The 24,491-nt window shown below is 37.9% G+C and overlaps 3 protein-coding genes across 3 annotated transcripts in view; 2 read left to right on the top strand and 1 right to left on the bottom strand.

The window, feature by feature from the left end:
* TMLHE (trimethyllysine hydroxylase, epsilon) overlaps window positions 1-12,211 on the bottom strand; it is a 48,828-nt gene extending 36,617 nt beyond the window's left edge. The window contains 1 exon segment of the mRNA XM_059051291.2: window positions 12,054-12,211. The gene's annotated coding sequence lies outside the window, so the exon portion shown is untranslated.
* LOC131748925 (protein eva-1 homolog C-like) overlaps window positions 1-24,491 on the top strand; it is a 218,116-nt gene that overhangs the window by 120,074 nt on the left and 73,551 nt on the right. The window contains exon 7 of the mRNA XM_067023673.1: window positions 21,935-21,977. Coding sequence (XP_066879774.1) covers window positions 21,935-21,972 — 38 coding nt within the window. The 3' untranslated portion in view covers window positions 21,973-21,977. The remainder of the gene's footprint in view (window positions 1-21,934; window positions 21,978-24,491) is intronic.
* The window catches only part of SPRY3 (sprouty RTK signaling antagonist 3), a 114,990-nt gene continuing 102,180 nt past the window's right edge, over window positions 11,682-24,491 (top strand). Inside the window, exon 1 of the mRNA XM_067023676.1 lies at window positions 11,682-11,924. The gene's annotated coding sequence lies outside the window, so the exon portion shown is untranslated. The remainder of the gene's footprint in view (window positions 11,925-24,491) is intronic.

The raw sequence follows: 24,491 nt of genomic DNA, 5'->3' as shown, positions 1-24,491 counted from the left end.
AGACCAATGACCAGTAATGACATTAAGTCAGGAATGAAAACAATTCCCAACAAAGGTCTAGGATCAGATACCTTCACAGGTAAATTCAACCAAACATTTAGAGAAGAGTTAACACCTATCCTTCTCGAATTATTCCCCAAAACTGCAGAGGAAGGAATAGCTTCCAAACTCATTCTACCAGGCCAGCATCACCCTGATACCAAACCAAAGATATAAAAAAAAGAGAAAATTACAGGCCAATATCACTGATGGACATATATGCGAATTCCTCAACAAAATATTAGCAAACCAAATTCAAAAATACATTAAAAGGATCATACACCATGACCAAATGGGATCCATTCCAGGGATACAAAGATGGTTCAATATCCACAAATTAATCAGTGTGATACACCACACTAACAAATTGAAGAGAAAAAAATCATATGATCATTTCAGTAGATGAAGAAAAAGCTTTTGACAAAATTCAACATCCATTTACGATAAAAACTCTCAACAAAGTGGGTATAGAGGGAACATACCTCAACATAATAAAGGCCATATATGACAAGCCCACAACTAACATCATACTCAATGGTGAAAAGCTGAAACCATTTCCTCTAAAATCAGCAATAAGACAAGGATGCCCATTCTCATCACTTCTACTCAATATAGTATTGGAAGTTCTAGCCAGACCAATCAGACAAGAAAATAAAATAATGGAATCCAAATTGGAAAGAATGAAGTAGAACTGTCACTGTTTGCAGATGTCGTGATATTATACGTGAAGATCCTAAAGATGCCACCAAACAAATACTAGAACTCATCAATTAATTTGGTAAAGTTGCAGGATATGAAATTAATATAGAGAAATCTGTTGCACTTCTATACACTAACAATGAACTATCAGAAAGAGAAATTAAGAAAGCAATCCCATTCACAATCACATCAAAAAGAATAAGGTACCTAGGAATAAATGTAACCAAAAAGTAAAAGACATGTACTCAGAAAACTATGAGAAACCAATGAAAGAAATTGAAGATGACACAAATAGATGGAAATATATACTGTGTTCTTGGACTGGAAGCATTAATATTGTTTAAATGACCATGCTATCTAAGGCAATCTAGAGACTCAATGCAATCCCTATCAAAACATCAGTGGTATTTTTCACAGAACTAGAATAAGTAATTATAAAATTTTATGGAAACAAAAACCCCCAAATAGCCAAAACAATCTTGAGAAAGAAGAACAAAGCTGGAGGTATCATGCCCCTGATTTCAAACTATACTATAATACTTCGGTAATCAAAACAGTATGGTACTGACACAAAAACAGACACATAGATCAATGCAACAGAATAGAGAACTCAGAAATAAACCCACACTTATATGGGCAAGTAATCTACAACAAAGTAGGCAAGAATATACAATGGGTAAAAGACAGCCTCTTCAATAAATGATGTTGGGAAACCTGGACAGCTACATGCAAAAGAATCAAAAGTGGACTACTTTGTCACACCATTCACAAAAATAAACTCAAAATGGATTAAAGACTTAAATGTAAGACCTGAAACCAGAAAACTTCTAGAAGAAAACATAGGCAGTATGCGCTTTTACATTTGTCTTAGTAATAGTTTTTTGGATATGTCTCCCTAGGCAAGGGAAACAAAAGCAAAAATAAACAAATGGGATTACATCAAACTAAAAAGCTTTTGTACAGCAAAGGAAGCTATCAGCAAAATGAAAAATTTGCCTTTTGAATGGGAGAAGATCTTTGTAAATGATATATCTGATTGGTTAATATCCAAAATATACAAATAATTCATACAATTCAACATTAAAAAAAGCAAATAACCCAATTAAAAATGGGCAGAGGACCTGAATAGACATTTTCCCAAAGAAGACATACAGATGACCAACAGGCACATGAAAAGATACTCAATATCACTAATCACCAAGTAAATGCAAGTCAAAACCACAATGAAATACTACTTTACACCTGTCGGTATGGCTATTATCAAAAAGCTAACAAATAACAAGTGTTCGTGAGGATGTGGAGATAAAGGAACCCTCGTGCACTGTTGGTAGGAACGTAAATTGGTGCAGCCACTATAGAAAACAGTATAAAGTTTCCTCAAAAAATAAAAAACTGAACTACCATATGATCCAGCAGTTCCACTCCTGGGTATTTATATGAAGAAAATGAAAACACTAAATTGAAAAGATATATGCACCACTATGTTCACTGCAGCATTATTTACAGTAGCCATGATATGGAAGCAACCTAGATCCCATCAATATATGAGTGGAAAAAGAAGATGTTACACCCCCCACACACAGACAGACTGGAATATTAGTCAGCCATAAAAAAGAATGAAACCTTGCCATTTGTGAAAACATGGATAGACCTAGAGGGTATTATGCTAAGTAAAATACATAAGACAGAGAAAGACACATTCTATATGATCTCACTTATATGTGGAATCTAAAAACCAAAACAAATTAACAAACATAATAAAACAGAAACAGAGTCATAGATACAGAAAACAAACAGGTGTTTGCCAGAAGGGAGAGCAGTGGGGGGAGGAAAGAAATAGATTAGGGAGATGGAGAGGTACAAATTTCCAGTTGCAAAATAAATGAGTCACCGGTATGAAATGTACAGTGTGGGGAATATAGTTATAGCTATGTAATATCTTTGTATGGTGACAGATGGTAAGTAGAGTTATCTGGGTGATCATTTTAAAATGTATAGAAATATCAAATCACTATGCTGTGTAACAGGAACTAACATAGTGTTGTAGGTCAATTATACTTCAAAAACAAACAAACAAACAAATAAATTCATAGAAAAAGAGATCAGACCAGAGGCGGGTAGTGGAGGGAGAGGGAATTGGATGAACATGATCAAAAGGTACAAACTTCCAGTTATAAGATAAATAAATACTAGGGATGTAATGTACAACATGATAAATATAATTAACACCATTGAATATTATACACTAAAGTTGTTAAGAGAGTAAATCCTAAGAGTTCTCATCAAAAGGAAAAATTTTTTTTTCCTTTTATTTAATTTTGTATCTATTGAGATGGTGGATGTTCACTAAACTTATTGTGGTAATCATTTCATGATGTAAGTCAAATCATCATGTTGTACACCTTAAACTTATATAGTGCTGCATGTCAATTATATCTCAATAAAACTAGAAGAAAAAATCACTTCCTCACTGTAAAAAGAAAAAAAAAGAAAAAAAGAATCTAAACAACTGAGAAATATATAAAATAAAAAGTCAAAGCCTCCTTCCCTCATTATTTGCCATTCCCATTCCTTCAAGGAAACCCATCAACAATCAACAGTTTGGAGAACCAACCTCAAGATCACATACAGCTGAAATCTCCACAACTGCCACACATACATATAGAAATACATTTTTGGGGGGTGAACATAGTTTTCCGATCACTTGGGTAAATGCCAAAGAGTGCTATTGATGTTTTACTTAACATTACTAGAATCTCTGAAACTGTCATCCAAAGTAGCTGTACTATATTGCATTCCACCAGCAATGAATGAGAGCTCCCATTCTTCTGCATCCTTGATAGAACTTGGTATTGTCAGTTTTTTGGATTTAGCCATTAATAAGGTTTAACAACTAATAGGTGTGCAGTAATATCTCACTGTTGTTTTAATTTGCATCTCCCTAATTATGAATGATGTTGTGCATATTTTCATATTCTTAATTGCCACCTATATATCTTCTCTGGTCAAGTGTCTGTTCAAAGATCTTTTGCCCACTGTACATTTCTTTTTTTTTTTTTTTTTTGTGGTACGCGGGCCTCTCACTGTTGTGGCCTCTCCCGTTGCGGAGCACAGGCTCCGGACGCGCAGGCTCAGCGGCCACGGCTCACGGGCCCAGCCGCTCCGCGGCATGTGGGATCTTCCCAGACCGGGGCATGAACCTGTGTCCCCTGCATCGGCAGGCGGACTCTCAACCACTGTGCCACCAGGGAAGCCCCTGTACATTTTTTTAAGCAAGATTTTTTTTAGAGCAGGTTTAGGTTCACAGCAAAATTGAGGGAAAGATATAGAGATTTCTCATACACCTCCTGCCCCTACACATGCATAATCCCCACCATTATCAATATCCTCCACCACAGAGTGATACATTTGTTACAAGTGATGAACCTGCATCAACATATCATTATCACGCAAAGTCCATAATTTATATTAGGGTTCACACTGGGTGTTCTACATTCTATGGGTTTGGGCAACTGTATAATGACATTTATTCTTTATAATAATACTCCCAACCACTGAGCCACCAGGGAAACACTGGATGTTTGTTTAAGTACTAAGTTTGTGGTAACTTGGTATGCAGCAATAGCAAAATAACACAATACGTTGTTACTTTTGGAAAACTCTTAGTTATCATCTCTTCAAATATTGTTTCTGTACCATTCTCTCTCCTCTCCTAGGACTCCTATTACAAATATATCAGATATTTACATGTACTAGGTGCCAGGCATTGTTATAAGTGCTGACCCACTGCATTATATCTCTATCTGCTACCATCCCAGTCCAGGCCCACCATTATTTCTCACTCAAAGACTGCAAAAGCCTCCCAACTGATCTATCCATACACACATTTGCCCTCCCTTCAAATCATTTTGCACACTGTAGGAATAGTGAATTTAAAAATAGATATTAGTATGTCATTCCTTTTGAATGGATCCCTAGGGCCTTCAGGGTAAAGTCCAATTTACTTATCATGTTATGTAATGCCTCCCATTACCTGATCCTGAGCTACCTCTCAGCCTCACTTCCTGTTATTTACCTCCTTGTACTTCATTGTTTATAGTTTCCCAGACCCACTATACTTTCCTAATTCTGAGAAACTCATGTTCATGCTTTTTGTTCCCTCAAACTGGAAGGGGTTCCTACTCTGCCTTTTATATATCTTTCAAGAATCAGTGGAGATATCATCTCATCTAAGGATTCTTCCTTAAAGTCACAGAATGAACTAGTAGCTTTCTTTTGTTCTCCCATTATAGTCTGTTTATGCCTCTGTTTTCCTTCTCAATATATTTTGTTGAAATTATGTTTTTATGTCTTCCCCACCAGTAATACTTGGACACATCTCAATGTGAAGACCTCTGGGTCATTTTTATACCCTAACATCTAGCATGGTTCCTAGTACTTAGGAGAATTCCATAAATGTTTGTGGACATTGAATTACTTTTCTTCCAGCTTCACAGCCTCTTTAAATCTGGTAAGATGTCTCTCTAAATCTTCAGTTAAGTAAGTAATAAAAATATTGAAGATGTCAAGCCAAAGGTAGGGTTTGCAACAGGCCATCTAAAACTCTTCCTTTGCTTATGGTCTGCTATCAGCACTCTTTTAGTATGGTAATTTAATTAATACATAATTGTATTAATTATATAACCCATCAACATGGATTCATAATTCTTGTTCACAGGGTGTCATAAAAGACTTGTTAAAATGTTGCTGAAGTTTCATTCATTCATTCATTCAATGTACATGTTATAGCTGTCTTATTTCCATAAAGACCTCTAATAATCAGAAATAAAAATTAGATTTGTGTGGAACGTCTTTGTTTGTTGATAACACTGTGTAATTTTCTAAGTACTCACTTATTTGAAAATCTGTTCTAGAAGCTAACCCAGGACATATTTAGCTTATTGATTAGTAGATTGAAAACTCTTCCTCCTTTTCCTTTGTTAGAAGTGGTAGTATACTTATATAAATCCAGTGTTAAAGCACCTGTCCTTATTCTCCTTAATTCTTTTGATCATTGAGAACAGTTTAACAATATCAAGTTATAACTTATCCATCCCAGGACACATGTACTTTTTCTTTCTGAGAACGTAGTTAAAATTGTTAAAATATGTATTTATCCAAAAGCCTGAGGTAATTTGGGGGCTTATCCTTCCAAATACTAATCCTTCAGGCCAGTGCCACCTGCTACATTCATCCTTCTTTTCCATCATTTATATATTATTCTTAAAAAAATAGCAACTATTAGGTCATTGTAAAACTTCCCTTGCAACCCCATTGCTTCCCTCATTTCTACTTTAATAGAATAATTTGCTGTTTCATAGTCAAAATGATGTTTTTGAGAGCTTCCCAACCTTTAGAGTCTAAAGCCATCTTAATGTAAATTAAAGTCCAACAAGTATCAATCATAATAACAGAAATTTTTGGAGAACAGCCATAGCTAGAAATTCTAGTCAGAATAAGCAATTACATAATAGGTCAATCTGAATCTTTTCACAGTTATTACTAAGGAAGAAGCATTACCCCCTAAAGGGCTTAAAGCCAAGAGTCCATTTAGCTCCTGTCAATTTTTCCTTCCAAATGTCTCTCAGATTTGTCCTTCTCTTTCCATTCCTATAGATGCCTTCATCACCTCATACCTGGACTACTGCCATAGACTAGATGGTTTCCTTGCCTCCATTCCATCCATATTCCAATCCACTTTCCATACTATTGCCAGATTAATCTTCTTAAAACACTTTCATCATGTCACTCTCCTGCCTGAGACCTAGCTCAAATGTCACCTTTGTAAAATCTTCCTAACTCCCCTAGGAAGAGTTAGTAGCTGCCGATCCAGTGTTTTCACAGCTCTTTGTGCATATCCTTATTAGTGCACTTACAACACATATAATAATTGCCTGTTTAATTATTTTTCTCTTCCCATTTGCTGAAAGCTCCTTGAGGGCAGACAGAAGGACTGAGTCATCTCTTTACAATGGCTTCACATAATTGGCCCCATCTATCTTTCCCACTGCCTCAGGGTCTTCACATGTGTTGTTTCCTTTGCCTACCATACTCTCCCTCATTCTTCCTGCACAGTTCATTTAACAAATATTTATTGGGTGTCAACTATGTGCCAGGAACTATTTTAGGCACTTGGAATTTATCAGTGAACAAAACAGACAAAAACGCCTGCTTTCATGGAGCTTATCCTCTAGTGGAAGGAGGCAGACAAAGATAAACATAATAAATGAGTAAATTATATAGTATATTAGAAGGCAATAAGAGCTATATGGCAAGATAAAGGGATGTGCTGGAGGTAGTAGGACATTTAAACAGGGTGATCAGACTTTATTGAGCAAAATGACATTTGAACAAAAAGATATCATGAAGATATCTGATGTAAAGTAGGCCAATACGAAAGCTCTAAGCTGAGATTATCCATCATACCTGTGTCTGTGTTTAACTAGTGCAATAATATATTGGATTACATGAGTTAAAAGAATGCTCCTTTACATCAGGGCCTCAAAATTCAATGTCCACAGGGGCTAGGCAAGTAACATAAATAGGTAAAGTATAAGAGACAATAGGGGATTGTGGTGAGAGCGGTGAATTGAAGAATGCCTGATCTGTCCAAAAATCCTAGCCACTACTCAGCTCTAGCTACTTATTTGCCAGACAGTCCAAATGTTTCCAGATTTGAGAGGAGCCAGAAATGCATATTATATAAGAAATCTCCGAATTTGTAATGTTGACAACTGAATTAGTTCGGGTCCTCTGAGAAGGAGATGCCATGACAGGAAGAGATGTACAAGTGGTTTATCAGGGGAAACATATGTGAGAGAAAATGGAGACAGAGTCTGAAAAGACTGGGACAGCCGTTGGGCCATGATGTAGGTCTAATCCCTGTGGAGGAGGGTAAATGCAAATCAAAACCACAAAGAGATACCACCTCACATCTGTCATAATGGCTATTATTAAAAACACAACAAATAACAAGTGTTGGTTAGGATGTGGAGAAAAGGGAACACTTGTGCACTGTTGGTGGGAATGTAAATTGGTACAGTCACTCTGGAAAACAGTATGGAGGTTCTTTTAAAAATTAAAAATAGAACTACCACATGATCTAGCAATTTCACTTCTGGGTATATACCCTAAAAAACGAAAGTACTAATTTGAAAAGATGTGCACCCCTGTGTTCAATGCAGCATTGCTTACAATAGCCAAGATATGGAAGCAACCTAAGTGTTCACTGATAGATGAATGCATAAAGAGATGTGGTATACACACACACACACACACACACACACAGGAAAAATGTTCAGGCATAAAAACAGAATGAAATCTTGCCTTTTTCAACAACATGGATGGACCTAGACGTTATTATGCTGAGTGAAATAAGTCAAACAGAGAAAGAGAAATACCATGTGATTTTAGTTCTATGTGGAATCTAAAAAACAAAACAAATGAATAAACCTAACAAAACAGAAACAGGCTCATAGACGCAGAGAACAAACTGGTGGTTGCCAGAAGGGAGAGAGGTAAGGGCAGATGAGAGAAACAGGTAAGAGAGATTAAGAGGTACAAAGTTCTAGTTACAAAATAAATGAATTGTGTGGATTTAATGTACAGAGAATATAGTAAATAACAATATAATATCTTTGTATGGTGACAGGTGGTAACTAGATTTATCCTGGTGATCGTTTTGTAATGTATAGAAATATCAAATCACCATACTGTACACCTGGAAGTAACATAGTGTTGTTATGTTAATTATACTTCAATTTAAAAAAATGAAGTCAAAATGGATTAGACATAAATGTAAGATAAAACTATAAAACTTGCAGAAGAAAATATAGGAGAAAATCTTCATGACTTTGGATTAAGCAAAGTGTTCTTAACCAAAAAGTAGAATTTACAAAAGAAAAATGATAAATTGAACTTAATAAAAATTCAAAACTTTGTCTTTCAAAAGACACAAGTAAAAAATGAAAAGATAAGTCACAGATTGGAAAAAATATTTTCAAATCATATACCTGATAAAGGATTTGTATCTTAAATATATAAAGAATTCTTACATCTCAATAATAGGAAGGGAAAAAAACCTTATTGAAAAATGGGCAAAATATTTAATGGACTTTTCTCCAAAGAACATATACAAATGGACAAGAAACAGACGAAAAGATGTTCAATATCATTACGATTAGGGAAATGCAAATCAAATTCAAAATGAGATATTACTTCACACCCACAAGGGCAGCTATAAATTTTTTAAAAGGAAAAATAACAAACATTGGTGAGGATGTGGAGAAATTAGAACTTTTATACAGTGCTGGTGGTGCATGTAAATGTAATCAATATAAAATGGTGTAGCCCCTTTGGAAAATACTTTGGCAAAAGATTAGACATATAGTTACTATATGAGCCAGCACTTCCACTCCTAGGTACCTACCCAAAGGATCAAAAACATACGTACACCCAAAATCTTGTGCGTGAATGTCCATACCAGCCTTATTCACAATAGCCAAAAGGTGGAAATAACCCAAATGTCCATAAACAAAAGGTGGTATATACATATATTATACACCATCACTCGGCCATCAAAAGTAACGAAGTACCGAGTCACACTACAACATGGATGAACCTTGAAAACGTCACACTAAGTAAAAAGAAGCAAGTCACAGAAGATTGCATACTGCGTGATTCCATTTATGTGGAATGTCTAGAAGAGGCAAAGCCATAGAGTCAAGAAGCAGATGAGTGGTTCCCAGGGGCTAGGGTGGTAATGGGGACTAAGTGCACACGGGCAAGAGAGAGGTGCCACTGAGGTGATGGAAATATCTAATACTGGACTGTAGTGATGGTTGCGCCACTCGATAAACTTACTAAAAATCCTTGTATGTACACGTGAAATGAGTCAAATTTATGGCGTGTAAATGATATCTCGATACAAAATTTTAAAAACACTTTGGGAAGTAGAGAAAATAAAATGTGTGTCGATTGACACAATTTATAAGGGGTCATACAGAGCTCACTGGGCTGCTGTATGTTGTTGATGCTGTCGTTGTTGCCGTGGCTATGGTGGTTTTCCCATGAGGGCTGAGGGTCAAGCGGGGATTTGGGTCTTTTACAATAAAACTTTAAAAAGTTAACAGAAAAAGAAAGTTGCTGGGTTGAAATTCTGAGTAGCAGTGGGGGGGCAAAGAGAAGTGGATGGGTTTAAAAAAGATTCAGGATGCAGAAGCGACAAGAGTTTGTACTGATTAGATATTGGGAACGGGGACGAGTGAGGATGCCTCGCACTTAACGTGCTTCCAGATGAGTTCCTGTTGTCCTCTCAAACTTACTGTCCTCCCGTGCTGCTAATCTCTGTGAGCGGATCAGCATCCTGGCACAGAGTAAGCGTTCATTGATTGTCTTTGGAGTGAAAGAATGAATGAACAGAGTAAAAATATGGCCAACGCATCCACCAGGTCCTGCCAAACGGCCAGTCCTATACTCACCCACAAGGTCAGCTCAGCAGATGTCCATCAGAATTTCCCTCTCACTCTACTGACCATTTGGGAAATCAGCAGGTCCCACACCTTGAAGAACACTCACATTCATACCGGTGGCCACTCCTTGCCTAAACCCTGCAGCTGTGGCAGAGCCCAGGTTTTGCCCAAAGCCTCTCACCCTGTAAATTCTTTACACGTGGACAATGGCAGGTACATGTACAGCCCATATGAGCATGGGGGACGTTTGGTGTTGTAGAAAGAGGGTCACAATGGTGCCCAACTGGTGGGTCTATGTTCACTTTGGCTCCGAGCAGAAAGAGACGTTTCCCATCCGAGGGGGTTTATTAATCCAGGACCCGCCGCTCCACCACCCCCCGCATCCTGGCAGGCAGAAAACACAGCTGCCAGAAACACTGCAGACAGTGAGTGATCAATTTGGATACTTTACTGCTGTTCCCAGGGTTGACAAGCAGAGATACAGAACTGCTTGCGGTTCCTGATATAGATACCCAAACCAGGAAGTGATCCCTCCCAGTCCACCCTTCCCAGAAATTGAGAATGAGGTGGGACATGCAAAAGACGCCCCCAGACTCAACCAACAAATTGAAAATTCCCTTCATCATACTGGTTATGAGATAAAGTATAACCTCTTTAAGTATCGTGATGCATAAGCACATTTACCTCTCATGGTTGTGAAGATTACAGTGTTTTGCATAATATATGGTTGCCGTTATCATTATCACCAGTTCCTTAATGAGGAAGAGTCAGAATGACAGCACAATGTCCTGTCTAATTCTTTGCCTTTATAGTTAAGTTAATATAAAATAAAGTGTAATTTTTGCTACGGTGTTTCCTGAAAGGGCAATACCAAACTAGGAGGCAACCCTAAAAGACTGTTGTATGGGAAGGGAATATGGAAGTATTCCCACACATGGGAGCTCAGGTTTGTCTTTCAGTGCTTGAGTATATAGTTAAGTCACCAAGTCTTTTATGATGAGACTTTCGCCAGGCAGTGTACTATGCTCATTCAATCCATAAGGTTTTGGACAATCATCTGTTCTCTGGTTAAAATCTTTAATGGTAAGCCATTCAGAAGAGGATTCTTCAGAGTTAACATTCAACTAAGGCATTAAATGAACGTTGTTTCTTCCAGTTTTCAGGGCAGTCAGTAAAGTAAGTAAGCCTAAATAGGCTTTTCAGAGTTGTTTTCAGAACAGAGAAAGAGCTGCCTTGCCTAGCTTCCCCAATGCCCTGCCCTGCTACTCCTCACTCTTGCTAGGCTTCCTGCTCAAGGGGGGCAGAGAAAGGGTAAAATCTGGGAAGAAAACATTACCAAGAAAGAAAGTCAGTGCTGCAAGGTCTTGCAGACAGCCGAGTTCCACCTTCCACTGCACTGCCCAGCAAAGTGAAGCAGGGAGAGGGCAGGGACTCGCCGCAAGCCAGCACAGTCAATGACAGACCCAGGATGGGGAAGTCCGATCGAGTTTGAGACAATGTACTCTGGGCGTCAGTCCCAGCGCAAGGTTGCTCCAGCTCTTCCAGCTCTTCCCAAGCACTAGGCCCATCTGACCCCGCGCGGATCTCCGGGCGGGCTGTGTTTCGCGCAGCTGGCACAAACCGTGACGAGAGCCCTGCGGCAAGGCACAAGTGGCCTTCTCCTCTGCCAGGGTAAAGGTGAGTACCAACGCCCCGAGGCCGAGCAGCCGCCTCTCACTGCGCCAGGCCTCAAAGCAGCGGCTGGGCAAACCCACTCATCGCACCCACCCAGAACACCCCTTCGCCGATCCACAGGGCGGAACCCACCTGTGCCGGAGGTCGCGACTCCCAATTCAGCAAAGCGGGAGGAACTGCAAGCAAAGAGAGCCTCGGAAGGCAGCCCTGCGCCCGCCTTTTGCTTTTTTGCCCTGAAACTGTCGGCTCCGCGCTCCCCTCCCCCAGCGCGGCCGGACCCAGCGCCTACCCTGGAGGCCCCGCCCCGCTCCTTCCGGCCATGCAGGGTGGGGTCCTAGCGCGCCTGGGAGCAGGCGGGCTGCGGAGTGTGCTAGAGCCTCTGATGCCACAGGCCCGCTCTGGTCGATTGCCTTCATTTAGCAGATTTGGAACCACAGGCGCAGGCAGGAGGATAGACAGACCTATAAAAGTATGCGTGTAAAACCTAGGTCGCCTTGCTTGCCGTTTCAGGACTCCTCCCAGTACGCTCCTATTTATGGTGGTTTGTCGAGGGTCGCTGGAACTTAAATTCTTCCAATATCCCTCCACCGCTTTCTTGAACTTATATCGCATACCACTCCACTGCTGGACTCCCACCAATTTACTTGAGCACCTTGAATCCAAGGTCCAGGTACGGTGTTAAGTACACGAGCCGTTAAGAATTCATATCTTATGCATGTAAAAATTGAAGAACAGTACATATTAAAAAGAAGGACAAAAAAATTCACTGAAATAGTACGTGCAATGGAAATTCAGGGCAAAGGGAAAAAATGAGAGCAACAACACATAACAAATGTAATGTATAGACATTGAAAATGGGAAAGTGAGCAGTATTGTAGTTATTGGAGATTAAAATTGTTACTCAAAAGGGTAATAATAAAGGAAAGGATTTGTAGAAGTCACAGCATCAACAAAAGAAAAAAAAACCCTTCATACTTTTACCCTGGCGTTCTTGCTGCCAGACGCTTTACCCCATTTGTCTATTTGGAAAACTGATCCTTTTTCGTGGGTCCAATATGACCAGTGTATCCAGCACAGGCCTCAAGTATACCACTTATCGTTTTAGATTATAATTTCTCTCTTTGCATGCCTGTGTCCCCCAATGAGTACGTACCTTCTTGAGAGCAGAAAATTCATATTTTTCAAATTTATATTCCAAGTCCCTAGCCCAGACCTAACAAATATTGTGTTTAGTGAATATTTGTTTAGAATTGTGTAAAGCAGTGAGTAGAAAGAAAAAAGGCTATATCTAGGATGTGAATTAATATACAGAGGAATAACTGAATAAAGTGAGTTGATAGACTCAGACGGGTACTCATTCAGGCAGCAAACATTAATGAGTGTCTACCGAACCCCAGGTGCAGTATTAAGCACTGGGTGTAAAATGGTAAAAAAAAAAAACAAAGCAAAACAAAACAAAACAGATAGAGTTCATGCCCTTATCGAGTTTAAGAACAAATAGGAATTGGCCAAGCAATAGGAAAAGAAACATCCCAGATGGAGGGAACGGTATGACCAAAGGTCCTGTAGTAGGAAAGAACATGACAGTGGCAATTAGAGTCATAACATCAATAAAGGTAAGGTGAAATCAACAGATAGAAAGTACTCAGAAAGAGGCAAGAGCTTGATAGATAAAGCCTGTTTAAGAGTCGGAAAAAGAAGCCAGTTGCCTTAATAATAGTAACCAACATTTATTAAATTTGTTCTATATGCCAAATGCTGAGCTAAGTGTTTTATAACAAACACGATAAATATTACTGTTATCCCTGATTTAAGGATAAGGAAACTGGGGCACAGAGAAGTTAAGCAACTTCACCAGGATCACACAGTAGTTAAGGGTCAGGGCTGAGATTCAAACATAGGTAATCTGGCTCCAGATTGGAGGGCAAGAACTGTAATCAAAGCACAAGTAAAAACTACAAAGAACTCTTTTACAAAATATCTTCATTGTTCTCAGATATTTGGCATCTATCAGAAACAATACTAAGAGCTTCAAGAAACAATATCCTGGACCCAAATATTAATGCTCTAGACATAAGACTTTGGCACAGACATTGGTTGGTATTGGCAGTGGTGGTGGTGCCTTTGGTAGGTGATACCATTAAGCAGCAATGATCTTAACATTAGGCATCAGCAGCAAGCCAGAGCACAGGAAGTAGAAAATAGTTGACATGAGTGCTCTTTTCTGGAGCACATCTGAGATCTTGGGCAAAGGACTTCAATTCTTTAACCCTCAATTTCCTAATTCACAGATGAGCATAATAATAGTATGTATATTACAGGTTTGTGGTGATGAAATGAGACAATATGTGTAAAGTACCCGGCCATATCTGACGCACAGTAAACGCTCTATGAGTATTAGCTGCTGTGATGGTGATGCATTTTAGTGACTGGAGGGGAGGCATGGCCAACCAGGGAAGGTGTAGTTCAGGTACAATTTGGGGAAGGTGATACGGTATATCAGATAAATATTGAATAGGTAGTGAAACAAAAGTTTAGTTCCTCCTCTTTGCATCAATTAAATCATTCCCCTTCTGTTATAATTGCTTACTTGTTGGTTTCCCTTATTATGATTTGTGTGTGTTTGCGTGAAGAAGCTAACATAGTGTCTAGGACAGAGTGGGAACTTAACATTTGTTGAATGAATGAGTTAATGTCTGAGTAAAAAGCAATAGGTATAAATGTGCTACAAAATAAGAAAAGAAAAAAACCAATGATAGTATCTGGGTCCTTTTATGGTTTAGCCACTCTGGCCTTCCTTCCTTTATGATACCAGAACTCACCAGGCTTGTTCCTGCTTGATTCCATATAATCTGCTCATTTATTTGTCTCCACTTGTACTGCTAATACTTGAGGCCAAGTGTTGGCAATTTTTTTTAGAAAAAGGTCAGGCAGTAAATATTTTAGGCTTTGTGGGGCACATGCAATCTGTCTGCCACTATTCAAATCCATGTTCATTGAGCAAAAGTAGTCACAGACAATATTTAGATGATGAGTGTGGATATGTTCTAATTGAACTTTATTTACGAAAATAGACAGGAGGCAGAATTAGGCCTGTGGGCTCTAATTTGACAATCCCTGATCTAGACTAAATTACCACCATCTCTTGCATGGGCTATTGTATAAGAAAGATATGTGGGAGCCACCATCTCTGGTCAACATCTACATCTTGGTTTTATCAGCATCTTAGTGAAACTTTCACGCTTTCTAATCCTGTTCATAACCTTAAGAGTTGTTGAAAAGTGATTCAAAGTGTGTATTGTAATTTTGAATTTTTATTCGTCAAAATGGTCTTTAAAAGAACCAGCTACTAGTGATCTTTGAAAGGTTAAAAAATTAAGAAAAGAAAGAAAATGAACATTCATGATAAAAGTAACTTTTATTATGTAACTAAAAGTGACTTTAGCCAGAAAATAAATATTCTGTACACCGTGCAATGTTGAATTTGGCTGAGGCTTTGGTCTATGACAACCATTCTACTATACACTCTATACAGAAACAAATGAGTGCTAAAACTTTTCAGAAGAAATCGTCTAGGCCATGCAAAATTTCCCTCATCTACTGATGGATAAAAATTTGGTATAACCTGAAAAGTGTATTAATTTTGTATATGAGGATATGAATAGGATATGGACATTTCTGACTCTCAACAGAAATATGATTCAGCACAAATTTAGTAGCCTGTACAATAAGTTGACACTGAAGAGACATTTCATTAGTTTAAATTGACAAAAACCTACCTGAAACTAACTTAAGTGAAAGAGAAATTTATGGAAAGGTAATGGGGTGTCTCACAAAATTCCAAGAGTGGAGCAATCAGAACTTGGAAAGAACAAGGTACAGTTAGGCCTCAAGAATGGTCAAAACCAAGGATTCAAATGCCATCAAGACTCTATCATTCTTTAATCTCTATTCTTCCTCATACATTTATTTGTGAGCTCTCTCCCTCTCCCTTCCTCTCTCTTTCTCTCCCTTTGGCTCCCTCTCTCCCCCTCCCTCCAAAGCTCCTTTTGTTTCTCAGGTCCATGCAACAGGAAATATGTTGACTGACACCTTCCTAAATTTTCATCTTACAGCTTCAACCACTGGAGAACACTGTGCCAGGTTGGATCATCTGAAAAGCAGATGCCAAGTTGGCATCTAGGGATTTATTGTGGGTAATGATTAGGAAGATAAAGAGGAGGAGCAGGGGTGGGCAGGGAGAGACTTCAGACCACAACATAGGTCTGACGCTTGTTAAAGGATAGGAAATGAAGGAGGAATGGGTAGGAAGTGCCTGAGATTGCAGTGCAACTCTATGGAAGTAGCAGCCAGTCCAACTGGGGAATCCAGAGCAAAGGTTGCTGATTAGATGAATCCCGCATTGGACAGAAATGGCCCTAGTATCACTCCTGTGCTCAGAAAATGGCTGGAGATGCTGGGATGGGAATGGCCTTGGATCAAATGATGCAAAAATATCCTAATAGTGTTACAGTTGGAGGCTGTTGGGTGACTACATTCCTCACAGTAGGTTTCTTCTTGAAAGAAAATCTGCAAGGCACCTCCAGGGCTGCCACAGACACTGTGGTCCCATATCCATAAATCTGAGGGAGGGATTCATCAGCTAAGTTTAAGTCTGGTGCCTATGCAGAACCAATCAACTGTAGCTAAGTGAGTGATGTCACATTATATTAAAGGACAGTTTTCAAGAGTGAACAATCATCCCAGTTTGGCTAGGACTGAGAGATTCCCTGGGATGTGAGACTTTGCTAAAACGAGGATGGCTGGTTACCCCAGAGGTACCCATCTTAATAGGGATGGGAGGGGCACTTAAGACCATCCTATAGGTTGTATACTATATAAACCATTGCCTTTTACTGCATTTTATGGAGGAAATTCTACATTATAATGCTTTTATTGGATTAGGAGAATTTATGAAAGTCTAAGAATTAATGCCAAAGGTGTCATACTTTATTTCATATCATGCTCAGTCTCCTGTGCATTTATACATGCTTTCTCCATCTAGAAACCTTCTCTCACTGAAACCTCTCTCCCTTTACCCCTCATACCACCATTAGAAATGCCTCTTGCCCATTGCTTTGCTTTCTTTAGGGAAGGATTCCTCTAAATGAAGATTAAATCACGTAATGAATGCTAAGCACCTATTTAGAGCATAGCATAAAGTGGTGACTTGCATCAGTCACAGCTCTTAGTTGCATGCAAAAAAAGCTGAGTCTGGATGACTTAAGCAGGAAAAATGTTTAGTAAACCTATACTGTGAATGGCACTAGACTAGCACTCTTGCTGTTACAAAAAATTGTTAAACTGCATAAGATATGTAAGGAAGCTGTTTACAGTTATTGAACAATACTCAGCACAGTGACTGTGATCCACAGAAGAGAAACTCACAATTTAAGCCCTCAGAATCACGTGAGCTCTTTGCCTGTTGACAGTTTCCTGACCCCAACACGGAGAGCTGGGATTCCCAGCTGAGTTTGGCAGTCTCATTGAGCTCAGGAGGCAAAGCTGTGCAGATGTTGGAATGAGCAAACATATGTCTTGGGGCTCTCAGCAAATCTTTAAAAAGAGTGAAAAGGTCATAGAACTTATTGTTCTTGGTTCCAAGACTTACTGTAAAGCTACACTTATCAAAACAGTGTGATACTGGAGTAAGAAATGACAAAGAAATCAGTGAAAAAAATTAGAATCCAGTAATGGACCTACACATATATCGTTATTTATTTATTTTATTTTTGGTTTGTTCAATCATTCACCCATCAAAGAACATTTGGGCTGTTTTCAGTATTTTTGTATTGTGAATAAAGCTGCTATGAACATTCATGTACAGGTGTCTGTGTGAACACAGGCTTTAACTTTTCTGGACTAAATGCTTATGAATAGAATTACTGGGTTATATACTAGTTACATGTTTAATATTTTAAGAAACTACCAAACAGTTTTCCAGAGTGGCTATGCCATTTTACATTCCCACCAGCAATGTATGAGAATATGTATCCAGTTTCTATGCAACCTTTCCAACATTTTGTGTTGTCAATATTTTTTATTTCAGCTGTTCTGATAGGTCTATAGTAATATTTCATTGTGGTTTTAATTTGCATTTCCCTGATGATTAATGATGGTGAACAAATTTTCATATGTATATCAGCTATCTGTATGTCATCTTCAGTGAAATGTGTCTTCATGTATTTTGCCTAGTTTTTGCTTGGATTATTTCTTATGGTTGAATTTTGAGAGCTCTTTATGTATTTAAGATACTAATCCTTTGTTGGATATGTGTTTTTTTCTTTTTCTCTGTGCTTCTCTTTTTTTTTTCATCCTCTAAGTATTCCATACAGTAAAAGTTCTGAATTTTGGTCAGGTCCAATTTATCAATGTTTCTTTTATTGCCTGTGCTTTAGGTGTTTAGTCTAAGGACTCTTTGCCCAAACCTATATCCCAAATAACTTTCTCAGTTTTTTCTCAAAGTTTTATAGTTTTGTGTTCTGTATTTAAGTCCACAATCCATTTTGAGTCATCTTTTGTAAAGTGTGAGACTTAGGTTGAGGTTTATATTTTTGCCTCTGGATGTCCAGTTGCTCCAGGGCAATTGCTTGAAAGGTTATCCTTATTCCATTGAATTGATTTTGCACCTTTGTCAAAAATTATTTGGATATATTTATTTGCGTGGGTCTATTTTTGACTTCGTTTTGGCTGCGTTGGGTCTTTGTTGCTGTGCACAGACTTTGTCTAGTTGCGGCGAGTGGGGGCTACTCTTCATTGTAGTACATGTGCTTCTCATTGCGGTGGCTTCTCTTGTTGTGGTGCGTGGGCTTTAGGCATGTGGGCTCATTAGTTGTGGCTCGCGGGCTCTAGAGTGCAGACTCAGTATTTGTGGTGCACGGGCTTAGTTGCTCCGTGGCATATGGGATCTTCCCAGACCAGGGCTTGAACCCATGTCCCCTGCATTGGCAGGCAGATTCTCAACCCTTGCACCACCAGGGAAGCCCTATTTTTGACTTTTTAATTCAGTTCCATTTATCTAGATGTCTGTCCTTCTGCCAATACCACACTGCCTTGATTACTTCAGTTACTTTTATCTAAAGTCACCAATGCCATTAAATAGGAAAGGAAGTCTCGTAAACCATTGAATATTGAAGAAAATGAAGCTCAAACTTTACCTCATACCACACACAAAATTTAATTTAGGATGAATCATAGACATAAACATAAATGCTAAAACTATGAAGCTGAAAGAAGAAAACATGGGACAATATCTTCATGATCTTGGGTTAGGATGATAGAAAACAGAAAAAAAATCATTAAATTGATAAATTGAACTTCATCAACATTAAAAACTTCTGCAATCAAAGACATTGTTATAAAAATGAAAATGTAAACCATGGACTGGAAGAGAAAATAGTCACAATACATATACCTTACAAAGATTAGGTATCTAGAATACTTAAAGAACTCTTTGAAAGATAAAGCACAAACAAGCCCAATTAGAAATAGACAAAAGACTTCAATGTGTACTTAACAAAAGAAGATACATGAATGACCAATAAACACATGAAAATATGCTCAATATCATTTACTCTTTAGATGAAGAGGAAAAATCACAAAGACAAAACACTTCACACCAATACAAATATATAAAATTTAAAAGAATGATACCATCAAATGTTGGTGAGAATGTGGAGAAATTTGAACTCTCATACCTTGTTAATGGCAAAATAAACTGGCACAATTGCTTTGGAAAATTATTTAGTAGATTCTTCTAAAGTTAAAAATACACTTTCCTATGACTCAGTAATCCCACTTCTAGTTGTTTACCCGAGAGAAATGAGAATACAAATTCATACAGCATTTTGTACACAAATGTTTAGAGCAGCTTTATTTGTAATAACCCCAAACTGTAAACAATCCAAATGTCCATCAATAGGCAAATGTATAAACAAACTGTACATCCATAAAATGGAATACTACTCACCATAAAAAAGAAATGAATTACAAGTGACAAACATGGATCAATCTCCAAGACATTACGCCTTGCTTCTATTTTTAAATAAACTACTTATTTTGGAACAATTTTACATTTACAGAAAAATTGCAGAGTGCAGAAATTTCCCATATAACCACCACCCAACTTCCCCTCATGTTAACATCTTACAAAGCCATGGTACATTTGTCAAAACTGAGAAAAAACTACCAATTAAATGCCAACTATTTGTATTTTAAAAAGAAACATTATGCTGAGCTAATGAAGCTAGACACAAAAGAATACATACTATGACTCAATTTATAGGAAATTCTAGAAAATACAGAACTAAGGTATGGTGATTGCAAGCAGAATAATGATTGCCTGGGGCAGAGAGAACGTGGGTTTACTGAAAAGAGGAATGAGGGAATCCTTTGGAGTGATGGTAATTCTCTGTATCTTGATTGGGATGTTGGTTAACAGTATATACATTTGTCAAAACTCACTGACCTGTACAGTTAAGATTTGTATATTTAACTGTGTATAAATTATAATTGATAAAAATTAAGCTGGAAGAAAGGATATTTAGTAGCTGACAGAATCGCTGTGAGGCATGGAGAATCAGGTATAGAGCTAAGTTTCCAAGTTCAACAACAAAAAATTCACTGCACAGCTGGTGTGGTGAGGAAACCACTATTCATACCACTGCTACTTCTGCATTACTGTACTCACTTCTATGCTGGAAACTCAATCTGGCAACTATTATGGCTGCTCACAGAGAGAGCATGAAAGAACAACTAAATTTTCTGATCAAACTCTGTCACAATCATTATGGTCAGTTTACTTCTCTTTACGTGATTCTAAATAGTTTTAAACCATTGTTTTAGAAGACGTATTCCATGCATGTCCTGTATTATAAATGGCTTTAAATCCATTTTGGATTTACACCAAGAAATGCATAAAACAATGAAAAAGAATATTTTAGTCACCTCATCATATTAATTTTTCTCTTATTACCTATTTCTTTCTAGTCTTACTGCTGGTGAGGCAAATCCTCTGGGCCCTGGAGTCTGACAAATCTAAGTTTTTATCCTGGTCCCCTTGCACTGTCCACCCTAACCCTTATTTGCACCCACTCTACCACTGCCCCACTTCCATGAGTCTCCTTTTCCTTAAACATTCCCTGTGGTTCAACTATTTCTCATAAATTGTGTCTTTGGGAGTCTGGAGGCCGAGTTCCCAAATGATGTCCTCTCCACTCAGGGAGTCAGGATGATATCAGTCAACGTCCCTTCCTTCCAGTATGGTCAAAGATCTATTTGGACTTCACAGGGAACTACCAGTAGTGCTGGGCCGAAATTCTTCAGTATGATTGACCTCCTGGGCAAGAGACTCAGGGTCTCTGGGACTCCAGAGCCCCCCAAGGCATTCAGGGCGCTCCTCATCTATACCCCACCGTACCCCGCAACAGCTATACATCTAATAGAGGGACCTCTCCAGCAGAGCTGTACTAGAGACCCCTGCACTGGCCCTACTCTGCCCATACTTTTACTACAAACTCTCAGCAGCCAAAGGCCACCCCCAAAGTACAGGCTGGGTTATACTTAGCTTCTCCAGAGTATAGGGGCACGCCCTCCAGCTTTTTTTTTTTCACATCTTTATTGGAGTATAACTGTTTTACAATGGTGTGTTGGTTTCTGCTTTACAATAATCTAGATGAAACACAACTTGCCATGAATGGAATAGTTGAGGCTGGGTGATATGTATATGGGGATCATAATGCCATTCTCTCTACTTTGGTATAGATTTGAGATTTTCCAAAAATAAAAACTGCCTCAAATCTGGAGGGGGCTGTATGTAACTTTGTAGTTATAAAATAAAAGGACTTTAAAAAATTTGACAGAACCATAATACCTTTATCACACCAAACAGTATTTCCTTAATATCATCAGATATTCAGTTGGTATCCTAATTTCCAGCTGTCTCATACATGTGGTAAATGTTTTCTCTTTTTCAGTTTGTTTGACTCAGACCCCAGTAAGGTCCAGAAATTGAAACTGGTAAGTTTATTTTTAAAATCTCTTTGAATATAGATTCCTACTTTATCTCTCTGTTTTACTTTTTCTTGCCATTTGTTTGTTGAAGGAGTGTTTATCTGTAGTTTCCCAGAGTCTTAATTTTGCAGATTATTTATGGGCATGCTTTTAAATAGATTGATTGAGGTATAATTCACATACCATACAATTCACACATTTAAAGTGTACAATTCAGTCACTTTTACTATATTCACAGAGTTGTGTATTCGTCATCACAATCAAGTTTAGAACATTTTCATCACGTTCCAAAGAAACCCTGCACCCCTTAGCCATGATCTTCCACCGCCCCTGCCACTGGCAACCACGAATTTACTTTCTATCTGTATATATTTGCCTGTTCTGAACATTTCATGTAAATTGAATCATACAATGTGTGTTCCTTTGTGACTGGATTCTTTCACTCAGCCTAATATTTTCAAGTTCAATTCATGCTGTAGCATGTGTCAACACTTCATTTCTTTATATGACTGAATAATAGTCTATTGCATGAATACACTACATTTTGTTTATCCATTTATCAGTTGATGGACATTTTTATTGTGTCCGCTTTTTGGCTTTTGTGAATAATGCTGCTATGGACATGTGTGTGCAAGTTTTTGTGTGGAGTTATGTTCTCATTTATCTAATAGTGGAGTGGCTGGGTCATATGGTAACACCATTTAACCATTTGAGTAACTGCCAGACTGTTTTCCACAACAGCTGCAACATTTAATATTCTCACTAGCAGTGTATGAGGGTTCCGATTTGTCTGCATCTGTGCCAATGCTTGGTTTTTTAAAAAATTGTTTGTTTGTCTTTAATTATAACCATCCTAGTATTAAGTGGTATCATATTGTGGTTTGGGTTTACAGGTCCCTACGGACTAATGATTTTGAGATATTTTATGTGCTTATTGGCCATTTGTATATCTTCTTTTGAGAAATTTCTATTCATATCCTTTGTCCAATTTGAAATTGGGTTGTCATTTTATTATTGAGTTGTAAGAATACTTTACACATTCTGGATACAAGACCTTAGAAAGTATATGATTTGCAAAAATATTCTCCCATTCTGTGAGTAGTCTTTTCACTGTCTTTTTTAATTTAATTTTTCTTTTATATTGGAACATAGTTGATTTACAATGTTGTATTAGTTTTAGGTGTACAGAAAAGTGATTCAGTTATATATATATATCCATTCTTTTTCAGATTATTTTCCCATATACGTATTACAGAATACTGAGTAGAGTTCCCTGTGCTATACAGTAGGCCCTTGTTGATTATCTATTTTATATATAGAAGTGTATACATGTCAATCCCAAACTCCTAATTTATCCCTCCCTGCCACGTTTCTCCTTTGGTAACCATAAGTTTGTTTTCTATGTCTGTGAGTCTGTTTCTGTTTTGTAAATAAGTTCATTTGTATCATGTTTTTTAAGATTCCACATATAAGTGACATCATATGATATTTCTCTTTCTCTGTCAGACTTCACTTAGTATGATAATTTCTAAGTCCATCCATGTTGCTGCAAATGGCATTATTTCATTCTTTTTTATGGCTGAGTAATATTCCATTGTATATATGTACCACATCTTCTTTACCCATTCCTCTGGTGTTGGACATTTAGGTTGCTTCCAAGTCTTGGCTATTGTAAATAGTGCTGCAATGAACATTGGGGTCCATGTATCTTTTTGAATTATGGTTTTCTCTGGATATATGCCCAGGAGTAGGATTTCTGGATTGTATGGTAGTTCTATTTGTAGTTTTTTAAGGAACCTCCATACTGTTCTCCATAGTGGCTGTATCAATTTACATTCCCACCAACAGTGCAAGAGCCTTCCTTTTCTCCACACCCTCTCCAGCATTTATTGTTTGTAGACGTTTTGATGATGGCCATTCTGACCTGTGTGAGGTGATATCTCACTGTAGTTTTGAGTTGCATTTCTCTAATAGTTAACGATGCTGAGCATCTTTTCATGTGCTTTTTGGCCATCCGTATGTCTTTGGAGAAACGTCTATTTAGATCTTCTGCCCATTTTTTGATTGAGCTTTTTTTTTGATATAGAGCAGCATGAGCTGTTTGTATATTTTGGAAATTAATCCCTTGTCAGTCACTTCATTTGCAAATATTTTCTCCCATTCTGTGGGTTGTATTTTCATTTTGTTTATGGTTTCCTTTGCTGTGCAAAATCTTTTAAGTGTAATTAGGTCCCATTTGTTTATTTTTGTTTTTATTTTCATTACTCTAGGAGGTGGATCCAAAAAGATATTGCTGCAATTTATGTCAGAGAGTGTTCTGCCTAAGTTTGCTTCTAAGAGTTTTATAGTATCAGGTTTTACATTTAGGTGTTTAATCCTTTTTGAGTTTATTTTTGTGTATGGTGCTTGAGAATGTTCTAATTTCATTCTTTTAAATATAGCTGTCCAGGTTTCCCAGCACCACTTATTGAAGAGACTGTCTTTCCTTCATTGTATATTCTTGCCTCTTTTGTCATACAT

This window comes from Kogia breviceps, chromosome X, assembly GCF_026419965.1.
Source record: "Kogia breviceps isolate mKogBre1 chromosome X, mKogBre1 haplotype 1, whole genome shotgun sequence".
NCBI classification, from domain to species: Eukaryota; Metazoa; Chordata; class Mammalia; order Artiodactyla; family Physeteridae; genus Kogia; species Kogia breviceps.
This window is presented reverse-complemented; position numbering and strand designations above follow the sequence as displayed.